The 12,422-nt window shown below is 37.8% G+C and overlaps 1 protein-coding gene across 3 annotated transcripts in view; it reads right to left on the bottom strand.

Moving 5' to 3' along the window:
• Nucleotides 1-1,100: 1,100 nt before the first annotated feature.
• The window catches only part of LOC138981544 (cytosolic carboxypeptidase 1-like), a 57,299-nt gene continuing 45,977 nt past the window's right edge, over nt 1,101-12,422 (bottom strand). For all 3 annotated transcript variants that reach the window (XM_070354507.1, XM_070354500.1, XM_070354514.1), the window contains exon 25: nt 1,101-8,338. In XM_070354507.1, coding sequence (XP_070210608.1) covers nt 8,179-8,338 — 160 coding nt within the window. In that variant the 3' untranslated portion in view covers nt 1,101-8,178. The remainder of the gene's footprint in view (nt 8,339-12,422) is intronic.

The raw sequence follows: 12,422 nt of genomic DNA, 5'->3' as shown, positions 1-12,422 counted from the left end.
GAGCAACCAAAACTAGGTAAATTTCAACCCTGGAGAAGCTTCAGTGACATGCCACCTCTCTAACCAGCCAGATGTGCAATGTGTACGCTTATCACACCTGTCAAGATCTCTTTCTTCATTTCTCAGTCAGGTTCTGTCCAGTGAGAGCATTGTCTGGCTGAGGCAGGTGGGAGACATACGCTGTGCTGTGACTTAGATAATAATGATATATAAATGGCAGTCATGGTTGGTGTCCAGATTCACAAACTCTCGAAAGTGTCTAATGTTGCTAGTCCTATTGTTTGTGTCTAGACAGACAATAACAGGTATATATTATACCTTTATGTGTATTATAGCGTTTCAGTGACCCGGCTTCCGCAAATGAAACTGACCAAGTTCATTGTGGTCTTCGCGATAGCATCGCATTTCTTTCGCCTATTCCGTCCCTGAATTGGGTCAGGTACCTGTTTAATCTTTTTTTTTTATTATAGCGCAAATCCTGATAGCAACTCTTAGCGCTTTACAGTTTAAATATTAAAAAGTATATATAAATACAAAACTGTAAATAACACACACACACACACACACCCACACACACACACACACAAAAGTAAACTCAAGAGCGGTTATAAACAATAATTTTTTTAAATATCGCCCTGACTGGGAATCGAATCAACCTAGTGCTCAAACTCGAGTAATGTTGTTCCAAACCAAATTGCAGTTTTTTTTCTGTTCCTATTTACTGAAGAATTTTTAACAATATAAAGAACCCAACAGCAGGGGCAGATCACACCATTTTTAAGTGGTTTTTGTCCAAATTTCTTTCAGGGAAAGATAGACGACGCGCAGCGTTTAGTTTAGGGCGCGAAGCGCACGAACCTCCTAGGGGGGTCGGCGGGCATTTGCCCCCGCGGAAAATGTTGATAAAAACAAGTAAAATGGAGCAATCTGGTACTATCTGAGCGAAGAAACTTCCCCTAATACACCTTCCAAAAGTTAATTCAAGAAGTCAAATTTGGATCAAAGCAGGAATATTGACCGATCCAAAACTAATTTAGAAGACAAAGGCTGGCTCCTAGGGGGTCCGGAAGATGTTGATAAAAACAAAAAAAATGGAGCAATCTGGTGCAATCTGAGCCATCCTTTTTCTTTATTTTCAAATTTTTGCTTTGCAATTTTTTTTTTAGACTGGGGGGACAGAAACCCCGGATTCAGCATCAATGTACATGTATTCACATTCAAACAAAGTTTGGGGCAAATCCGTCAAGAATGCCCGAGCTATGAGCGATGGAAAGCACACGTGAGCACTTAATCGCATGTAACTACGACATTTGGGCAGTGATGGTCTAAAATATGTCATGCCAAATTTCAGACATATCGGCCCATAAACACTGGAGCTACAAGCAATCAAAAGTGTGACGGACGGAGGGACAGAGGCCTTTTGCGTTAAGGCCGACAACAAACACACACCTAAAGTCATTTGCTTTGTTTGGAACTAATACATTTGAAAGCAGTTTCTACTTTCAAAATCTAGTACAATGTTGGACAAAAAAACCTAAATGAATACATGGTAATGTATGTATGTGAACAACAAAATCACATCAGAAATCATTTCTTTCTGTTACTTTCACAACTCATAAAATTATGAAATATTATTAAATAAAAAAATAAACTGGTTTAGTACAGGAAAAGTATTAAGGCAGAAGGAAGAGAAAGGATCCTTGTCTTGAAGTTAAAACCACTCTCACCAGATACACATGATCATATATACATATATGTTAGGCGCGTTTGATCGATCTGCGCGATCGCGCGATCGCGCTGCGCGTTTGGTGGATCAATCAAACGCGCACACATCGATCGATGTGTGCGCATTTGATCGATGCAAAGAATAGGCTACAAAGAATACAAGAATCGTTAAAACGCGCAGCTCTTATACTTGCGCATTTGGACGATCTGTCACAAAGTAAGTCCCTACCACACACACACATCGCACGCCGGAAGTGAAAAGTTTCAAATACAGGAATGTTCCGAAATATACCCCAACAACGTTTTTGATTTGTTTGTTGTCAGGCCTCTCGATCTTTCAAACAGTCTCTCTCTCTCTCTCTCTCTCTCTCTCTCTCTCTCTCTCTCTCTCTCTCTCTCTCTCTCTCTCTCTCTCTCTCTCTCTCTTATGATCTTATGTCTTATATTACTATTATTGCGTGTGTCTGCGTTTCATCATAAAAAGTTTGTTCCTATGTTTTCCCATTTCGATTATAACCATTTTGCTTAGATCAGGACTAGCTGGAAGAAAGGTCCTACGGATCTAATGCTATCTTTCCTGTAATAAAGTTCTATGTTTCAATGTTTCTCTCTCTCTCTCTCTTAAGTCTCTCTCTCTCTCTGTCTCTCTCTCTTCTCTCTCTCTCTCTATCGCTCTCTCTTCTCTCTCTCTGTCTCTCTCTCTCTTAGTCTCTCTCTTTCTCCCTCTCTCTCTCTCTCTCTCTCTTAGTCGCTCAGTCTCTCAGGATCTCTTTCTCTCTCTCTCTCTTAGTCTCAGTCTCTCTCTCTTCTCTGTCTCTCTCTTCTCTGCTCTCTGTCTCTCTCTCTTCTCTCTCTCTCTCACACACACACTTTCTCTCTCTCTCAGTCTCTCTCTTAGTCTCTCAGTCTCTCCCCCCAATCCCTCCTTCCTCATCTCTGTCCATCCCTCTGACATCTCATGAAAACTGCTGAACTTTTAAATCATTTGCTATTAAAGGACAATTAAACACTCAATGAGCTAATACATGTGAAATGGATGATAAGGTATACCTGTGATGTGATGTGATATACCTGTGATGTGATGTCTTTGAGGAAGTGTTTGGTACAATATAATCCCATTTTTTCTTCTTTTTTAAAATGTCTTACAGATTGTTGTTTAGACACTTATAGCTAGGCCTACTTCCGGTCATAACTTCCGGTCATTGCCAGCAGACGTGTGTGTGCGTAGTGTGGTGATTTGTGAGACGGATCGTCCAAATGCGCAAGTATATAAGAGCTGCGCGTTTTAATGATTCTTGTATTCTTTGTATTGATCAAACGCGCACACATCGATCGATGTGTGCGCGTTTGATCGATCCACCAAACGCGCAGCGCGATCGCGCGATCGCGCAGATCGATCAAACGCGCCCAACATATACATTCTTTCTTTCTTTCTTTATTTGGTGTTTAACGTCGTTTTCAACCACGAAGGTTATATCGCGACGGGGAAAGGGGGAAGATGGGATAGAGCCACTTGTCAATTGTTTCTTGTTCACAAAAGCACTAATCAAAAATTTGCTCCAGGGGCTTGCAACGTAGTACAATATATTACCTTACTGGGAGAATGCAAGTCTCCAGTACAAAGGACTTAACATTTCTTACATACTGCTTGACTAAAATCTTTACATAAATTGACTATATTCTATACAAGAAACACTTAACAAGGGTAAAAAGAGAAACAGAATCCGTTAGTCGCCTCTTACGACATGCTGGGGAGCATCGGGTAAATTCTTCCCCCTAACCCGCGGGGGGTATACATATATATATATGGCCATACCAGGTAAATGTAATAGGTAAGCATTCAAGTCCATTCAACTATGAAGTATGTCTGCAATGTCTATACAGAAATATACATGTAGCGAATACAGTCCGAGCGATGACATGAAAAGTTGTAAAGATCATCTTTCTACACCGGTTACATCATTTTGAAAAGGCCAGCTGGTTTGATGAATCACATCTCACATGTGTCCAAAGGCATACAAAGTTTTGCAAGATCTGTAGCCAGTGACTCAATTAATATTGACACATTTATGAAGGACACACATTATATTTAGAGGAAAATGAAAAATAAGGAAATATTGTACATGTACACGCGCTTGTGCAACATGCCACAACACATTTGTTGCATCACTTTCAAAATGGATGCAGATTCTTTTCTTGACAACAAAAGAAAATTCCATGCTCAATTCTTAACTTTAATCCATGTACAGTATACAGCATTCAGAATTAATGCAGCTCAGACTTCATCTTATGTTTACATTATTAGTTGACTTAAAAATCAAGTCACCATCCTTTTTGTCCTTGATAATAAAAATACTGAATTTACCTACCTTCAGGGTTTCTGAACATGTACACACGTACAGCGGTCACCTGCGATAAGAGGTCACCTTTCAATAAAGGACACCTTCTGTTGCGAACTTGTCGCTTTGGCTATACTCTTGAAAAAAATAGACTTGTCATTAAAGACCACCCGCAATATTGGACACTAACTTTGGCTGTTCCTAATGGTGTCCTTTCATCGCAGGTACCACTTTTCTTGTGAAAGCTCAGTTGTCAAAAACGGAGTTAACGTTATGTCACACAAAACAATCGTGAAAAATCCATACAAAAATCATGTTCTTTAGCTTTAACTTCCGATTGTCTTGAATGAGATGGACACAGTGTCTGACACAAAGTAGTCATAAAACAAAAAAGATCAGAACAAAAATGTTGGTTTTACTTGTTGGATTAGCGCTTCTCTCTCTCTTCCTCTCTCTCAGAATCTCTCTCTCTCTCTTTCTCTCATCCTTACCCCATCAATTACTCTCAAAAATAAACACTTGTTATTATATCTCACCTCACACACACACACCTATTTACTTCACATCACATTGATTCAATTTAGTTATTGATACAGACGCAACTCCCTTTATGTAAAATACAACAAAGACAACGTTCACAATGTCATGCAGCGTTATTTTGGATAAAGGTAAATGTACCATTTGAAACTCATATGCCCTCTTAAATTCAATTAAATTCAATTCGTTCTTGTAAGACCTTGCTTTCTAAGATAGCCTGTTCATAACAGAAAAGGTGTTAAAATAGGGGACTGAGTGTTTTTCTTTCTTTTTTCTCTGCTTTTCTTTTTTTTTTCTTTTTTTTTAGTTATCTTTTTTTAAGCAAAGTATTTGTACAAAATAAATTGCTCTGAGAAGTGCAATATATTTTGATTTCAGTCTAATAATACAAACATTGAAAATGCGCAAAATATTAGAAAACATAAATGTTTTGTTCTTTTTCATATCCAAAAACATCAGGTGTGTACATAGAATTTCACTAAAGGTAGATATAAAATGCCACAGTATAGATGTCAATCTTGCAGTTAACTGACTACAAACTGGTACAAGTTTGGTCGATATTCTCAAAAATAAATAGCTTAGTTGCTGTATAGAAATAGCCTTGAAGCGATATCAAAACATTTAACCAACCAATTGAACCTAAAAGATAATAACTCTAAAACCCTGGGAATAGTTATTGCTAAGAAGATCCAGACAGACCGAGCTGGGCTCCGCAAAGCATGCGAACATAGAACCGCTTTTCTGTCATTTTGAGCACATTTTCAGAGTAAACATGACATATCTGTATATTTGGATTTAGGAATTGATAAAAAAAAATACAATCAAATCATTTTGTAATCAGTTATTAAAATTTTAATTTTAATCAAAACTTTTTGATTTTTAATGAGCAAATTGATTTATTGAGTTATTGAGCTCAACTGCAATCCCATAGTCTCGACTGGGTCAAGGATTGTTTGACCAAAATTTCAATCAATTTGATAAGATTGCCACAGTATCGCCTCAACTTCTTTAAAAAGTCAGATATGTCATCAAAGACATCTATCCAAAAAATAAAACCAACAACGTCTGGGGATATGATTGATTGATTGATTGATTGTTGTTGCTTTTTGGGTCCAGCGGACCATATAGGCCAAATCAGGACCCCTCTGGGGATATTATCTGGAAGAATTCTCATGGAAAGTTTTATGAAAATCAGTCCAGTAGTTTCCGGGAGTTGCTCTTATTACACACACACACACCCACACACACAAACACCTCTACCCTTGTCTCCATTCCTAGTTTACATGTGTGCTCAATTCTGCAAACATTTAGTGAAAACTAGAACAAATGTACAAATGTTAGCATGACATTTCAGTACATAAGGTAGGAATTAAGACTAATATCATTTTGTAGTAAAGTAAAATGATGAGTTAAAAACTTAGCTCTATATCTGGAGAGGTGAACATTTTTAGAACAGGCACATTTCTTATATTTACAGGCACAGCTCTATGCAGTTTTACAACGTGAAATACTTCAACTATCCGAAAAGCAAGCATGGACACAAAGGTCATGAGACAGATTTTGCTGACTTTCTGTACTTGAACATGCTGTCTAAAAGCCATGTAAAACAAGAAGGGCAAAGCCCATACGACTCACATGCTTGACCTTGACCTTTACATGACCTTGACCTTCAGGGTCAGGGTCAAATAACTAAACCTAGCAATGACATCATACACTAAGAACTGCTTTACACATTTTTCCTACCAAAATACATGTGACCTTGACCCAAGGTCAAGGTCATCCAAGGTCATGCAACACAAAGCTGTTAATTCAAGACATAGGAAGTACAATGGTGCTTATTGGCTCTTTCTACCATGAGATATGGTCACTTTTAGTGGTTCACTACCTTATTTTGGTCACATTTCATAAGGGTCAAAGTGACCTTGACCTTGATCATATGTGACCAAATGTGTCTCATGATGAAAGCATAACATGTGCCCCACATAATTTTTAAGTTTGAAACAGTTATCTTCCATAGTTCAGGGTCAAGGTCACTTCAAAATATGTATACAATCCAACTTTAAAGGACCCTTACGACCTTGACCTTGAAGCAAGGTCAACCAAACTGGTGTCCAAAGATAGGGCTTACATTGCCCTGTATAGCATACATAGCTAAGGTTGCCATTCTCAATAACTTCAGAAAAAAATGCGAAAATGTGAAAAATGGTCGTTTTTAAGACAACAATTACGGCCCCTGTGACCTTGAACTTGAAGTGAGGTCAAGTTGCCGCACATGTTTTTTGAGATCTTGTAACCATACACCATCAGGCCACATCAGGTGTTGATAGACTTAATAGTGTCCAAGAAATATCCAACGTTAAAAGTTTTCCGGACGGACGCCGGGACGGACGGACGGACGACTCGGGTGAGTACATACTCACTTTTGCTTCGCATGTGAGTCAAAAAACAACCTGTGCTTCACTTATAATAGTTATATATAATACACATTCTAAATGTACATTCGCTTTGCAAGAAAGTAATTTCAGCAAAGACAAGCAAGCCAGATCTAAAAAAGGGAAGCAGCTCCCTTTTAATCTATCCAAAATATATTTGTGATGCACATACAAACTCTGACTTAAATGCCATTGTCAAAACAATATCACAGCCACATTCTGGAATCACAATTAGTTAAAAAGTAATGTTAAAGAATATGGAAGCACTACTGATACCAAGATTTTTTCTTCTTCATAGAAATGCATCATGAGTTCATTGTGTTTTGGGTTCTTTGGTGGAAAAAAAAGTGTGTGTGTGTTGGGGGGGGGGGGGGGGGACTCATGTAATTAAGAGAAGTATTTGCAGATGAAACTTTGTTTTCTCTTTAAAAATAAAAAGAATTCTTGCCCTCATGATGAATCTGACAGAAATCTTGCATCTATTAGGACGAATGCAGACTGTCTGCACATTCTCATATGGGCAGTGACTGAGCAAGCCCTATGTACATGTTAACAGGCATCATATATCAGGAAAGCAATGCACACCTATACAATCCATCTAGACAGTTTTTACCTTTGATTTGAATGCATTTGTAAGTTCTTAAAATGGCCTTCAATCATGCTTTCATCATTTTTCTGCCCTATCAATAAGAAAGTTAAAAAAAAAAAGTTTTGATAACACCTGAGATTTTGTTTGAGGAACATCCTCAAGACCCTGTCATACAAGTGTAATACTCCATCAACTCAGAAGCACATACGACTACATACATAATAAGATCTATTCTTGAAAAGTCAATCACCCAAAGAGACTTTCTTATTGGTCAAGAACGATCACATCGTACAGCCTCTTATTGCAACGCAAGCTAACGTTTACCTCCACATCTGCATCACACCTTTAGCCATGGTTTTCTTTTTAACTGTAAGTTTCATTCCATCCACTGTTTTACAAATCTCACAGAATCAATGCAAAATCTACTCCTCTCTGTCATTGAAAGTTCAAACACTGGAATATCCCTGCTTCCTGGAAACTGGATAACTGTTTAGCTTAAACATTGACAGATCTGTCATCTGACAGTGAATGTGAGAATGCTACGCAGTTTCAAAGCTCAAGTTGAGATATCATCCTCCCCATAATTCTCCTCATCATCCCCAGATCGATCATCATCGTCACTGAACGAAGCAAGGTCAGTGTCCTCGAAAAGACAGGAAGCACCTGTGGGTTTGCTGAAACCGTCCTGTTCTCCATCCTCCAGACCCTCAAAACTTCTGTAAGAAAAGAAAACAATTGTAACAAATAAGATCATTATCATGTGAAAACCAGTCTCAGCAACTGCAGTCTAAGCTGAAGTACGCTGCAAGAACACTCAAGGTCTGCATGTATGGAAAATCTATGTACATGTATAGCTCGTTTGGCAACTCGCACACAGCTATGCTAATATACTGCAGAGAAGCAATCATGACGGCAATGAACAGTGATCTATAGCAGTGTGCATATTTTCAAAAGGAAAGGGCATCGTATAGTGCAGACATTGCACAAAATGCACATTAAAGATTATTTTTTTCAGAGCGACGCCAGCAGATAGCTTGGCTCAACTAATCAGAGGCATTGTTTTGTCTTATTTTTTTAAAGGGAGAAACTTTTTCTACAGCCATACAAAAGAAAAAAGATTATTCTTTGAAAAACGTTGATTGGTTTCAAATGTATTCTGAATCAAGCACACCTTTTAATTCCTCAGAGAAGCCGGAGTTCCATCTAAAACCTGATAAATATGGAACAAATGCTCCTCTGTCCAAAGGGGGTTCTTCCAAAATGTTTAACTCCAGTTGCATTTAAAGACATTTGCTTTGTGGCAGAACCTTTATAATGCCCAGACTCATTCAAAGTTACCCACATGTCTTGTAACTAGCCCAGCAGTTTAAGGTACCGAGGCAAAAACCTAATCATCCAGAAGCATAAACTTTATGTGCCCATACTCATTCAAAATTACCCACATGTCTCGTAACTGGCACAGCAATTAAGGTACTGAGGCAAAAGCCTCATCATCCAGAAGCATTTAAAAGACATTGTGAGTCTCACAAGTGTGTGCCTTAATATTACAATGTCAAGAGCTGATTTCGCAACAGTTTAGTTTGTGTTGAAATGTGCGATAAGATAAGATTAAAAAACTTAATGATGAATTTCTCTCTTGCACAAACCTGGAAATTTGTCTTTATCCTACATGCATGAGAGAGACCACTCATTAGATAACAATATCATATTCAAACCACACGTGTGTATATCATGTAAATGATGTCATGTCAAGCAAGTCTGGCAGGGACCTGTTTTTCTACTGCTTATGATGCCAAAGTCACCGAGACAAACGTCATTACGGAAAAAAAATTGCGCTCGCTAATTCCCCCCGATGAATTTTTGGAAAAAACACGTTACGCTACACTTTCCAGAGTGACGTTTCTTTGCTTTGACGAAAGAGATTGCACGAGGCTTTGGAAGAGATCGAAGTTCCAAAAGAAGCGTCTTGAATTTCGCCGCCTCGACTGCAGGACGTTTTGAGTAAAATCAGGGGTGGGACTTTTCCGCGGATCCGCGGATTTCCGCGGACACAACTTACGAATTCCGCTGAAGTAATCTATTTTTCCGCATCAGATAATATTTAACGATTTTATTCTCAAACGGCATTTATTTCTCAAACAGTTCGGAATCGCATTTGGTACAGTCTTCGCCTTTGTCTTTTCCGGTTTGCGAAACTTAATGGCGCACCGCAAAGACATTGTCGAACGAAGCAAATGTTCAACATTGGATGAAAGTTTGGAGATGGGATTGGACAGAGGAGAAGGTTGATAAAGAAATTATTGGAGAATTTATCAAGAAGGTTGAAGCCTATTAATTGCTTGCTTTGTCGAAAAGAAATGAATACAGTAAACGCGGGAAAGTGTCACTCGTTGACGTTGATCACATTTTTGTTTGGGGGGAGTGAAGAGAATGTCTTATATACCTGATCCAAACGAGTTGAATTTTAGTCTCAGAATGCACCAGATTTTAATGTACCATTTAAAACAATTCGGGGGGGGGGTCATGCCCCCGAACCCCCCTAGAAAAAAGGGATTTCCTTTTTTTTTTTCATCACAAGAGAGTCCCACCCCTGAAAATACACGTCTTACTGGATTAATATCAAGATTAATGTTGAAAGCATGTCCATTTGTTATAACAATTAATATGAGAGGAGAAGAATTTGCAAATGTTTTGATGCAGAAAATGGATAACCCGTTTCGGACCGATGTATTTAAACATTATAAGAAATTACATGGAAAATGTGACCCTTCAACGATTTTGTATCAGAATGTTTACATTATAATGTTAATATTCGCAGAGATAAAAAGACAGTGTACATTAAAAATTGGATTGACAATGGAATTGTTCAGATTGGTCATATCTTGGGACAAAATGGATACTATCCTATTGCGTTTAAAATGAAATATCCGAATGTGCGAGGAGATTTTCTTATTGTATGAAGGTGTACCGGCTGTTAAAAAATATCAGAGAAAAATCGGTTTAGAATTTGATAAACATTTTATTATGACAGAGCCCATTGTGTGGAAATGTATTTGTAAAGGTAAAACACAATCTATTTATCAACAATTGACTGAACATGTTACGGTCCCAAAATGTACCGAAAAATAGTCTGAATCCGTAAACTGTTTGTTAGATAAGAAGGTTATTTTTCAACATGTTTTTAAAACAACAAAGGATACTTGTCTGAGATGGTTCCAGTGCCGATTATTGTACAGAATTTTGCTGACAGAACAGCTAGTTTCTATTTTTGCGAAAATTTGTGGACAAGTCATGGTGTACATTTTGCGGTAGAAATGAAGAAACCCTTATACATATGTTTTGGGAGTGTGATAAAGTGCAGACTTTTTTTGGATAGAATTGGTCAATTGGTTAAAGGCGAACTGCACCCATTGTGACAATTTAAAACTTTCCAAAGAACTGGTTCTATTTGGAATGGCGAACAATGTAGTCACCGATAAAGTTTTTGATGTGTTTGTAATTTGTGCCAAACACCACGTATATATTTCCAAAATGAACAAAAAGATCCCTCATTTTCAGGCATTTAGTAGAAATTTTAAGCAAAGATTTATTTGTGAAAAGCATGACGCAATATTGAAAAATACATTAAATAAATTTTACAAGGATTGGCGCTTGCATATGCATGTTTTGATGTAACCTTTAGGTTCTCTTTTTTTTAAACATATTTTTGATACTGCGACCACCAAGCCATGATCACCCTCCCCTCACCCCCTGTGTGTTGTAATTGTCCAAGTGTGTTCTGTTTTATGAATTTGTCCCCTTGTTTATGTAACGTCCTGTAATGTACAGCATATACATGTAAAAAAAAATATTAAAAAATGTTAAAACTCCACAAAAAGAGAATTAAAAAAATATTAAAAAAACAACACCACTTTGTTCATGCCATTATCCTTGTAAAAAATAAAGTGTTAATCGTTAAAAAAAAATGAATTAAACAAAATAAAAATAAAAATCTGTTCTTCAGTTGGGATCAAGCAAGGGTCAAATTGATAGGGTTTTGGTTTTATTAAACCACTTTAAATGTTTTAGCATCAGCTCAAAATGTCTTTTTTTGGGTGCTCATCTCAAGTATCAAAATCACATCTGGTGTCTGCAGCTTATCAACAACATTCTACCCATCTCATGTCAATTATGCCATCTGCATCAGTTTCAAGTTTCAAAGCTGACATTTCACCAGGCTGACTGAAGGAGCAGTCCACGTGACCCACTCGTTGTGATAGACATGTGCACCCGACTGCTTGCTCATCAAGTTATGTTTTCTCTCCCTACCACAAATAGAGCAACCTGACCGGGTGAGGGAAGGGCCGGAACATCGGATCATATTTTTTATATTTTTTATTTAACATCTGGCACTTAAATTATGCCGTTTTGTTTACTGACTGGTGTTTGTCTCAGTCTTGTTTATTTGCAACGTTTACTCGTTCAAACTTTTTTTCTTGAGATCTCCTGTGTTTTTAGCTGTGATTGTGTACTGCAGCTATATAGGTGTGGAGTATAATTACCCACCTTTTTAGACCCAACAGAGCATCAATTGAAATCAGATGGAGTCTCAATAAGGGGGTAAAATTACAGGGGTTGTGAACAGAAATAAGTTTAAGAAAGCATTAGGTCTGAAAGAAGGGTAGGGGGGAGGTGTGTGTGTGTGTCTGAAAGTGTGTTTAAACAAGAAGGGCAAAGCCCATACGACTCACATGCTTGACCTTGACCTTTACATGGTCAAAAATAACTAAACCTAGCAATGACATCATACACTAAGAACTG

This window comes from Littorina saxatilis, linkage group LG1, assembly GCF_037325665.1.
Source record: "Littorina saxatilis isolate snail1 linkage group LG1, US_GU_Lsax_2.0, whole genome shotgun sequence".
Classification (NCBI taxonomy): Eukaryota; Metazoa; Mollusca; class Gastropoda; order Littorinimorpha; family Littorinidae; genus Littorina; species Littorina saxatilis.
This window is presented reverse-complemented; position numbering and strand designations above follow the sequence as displayed.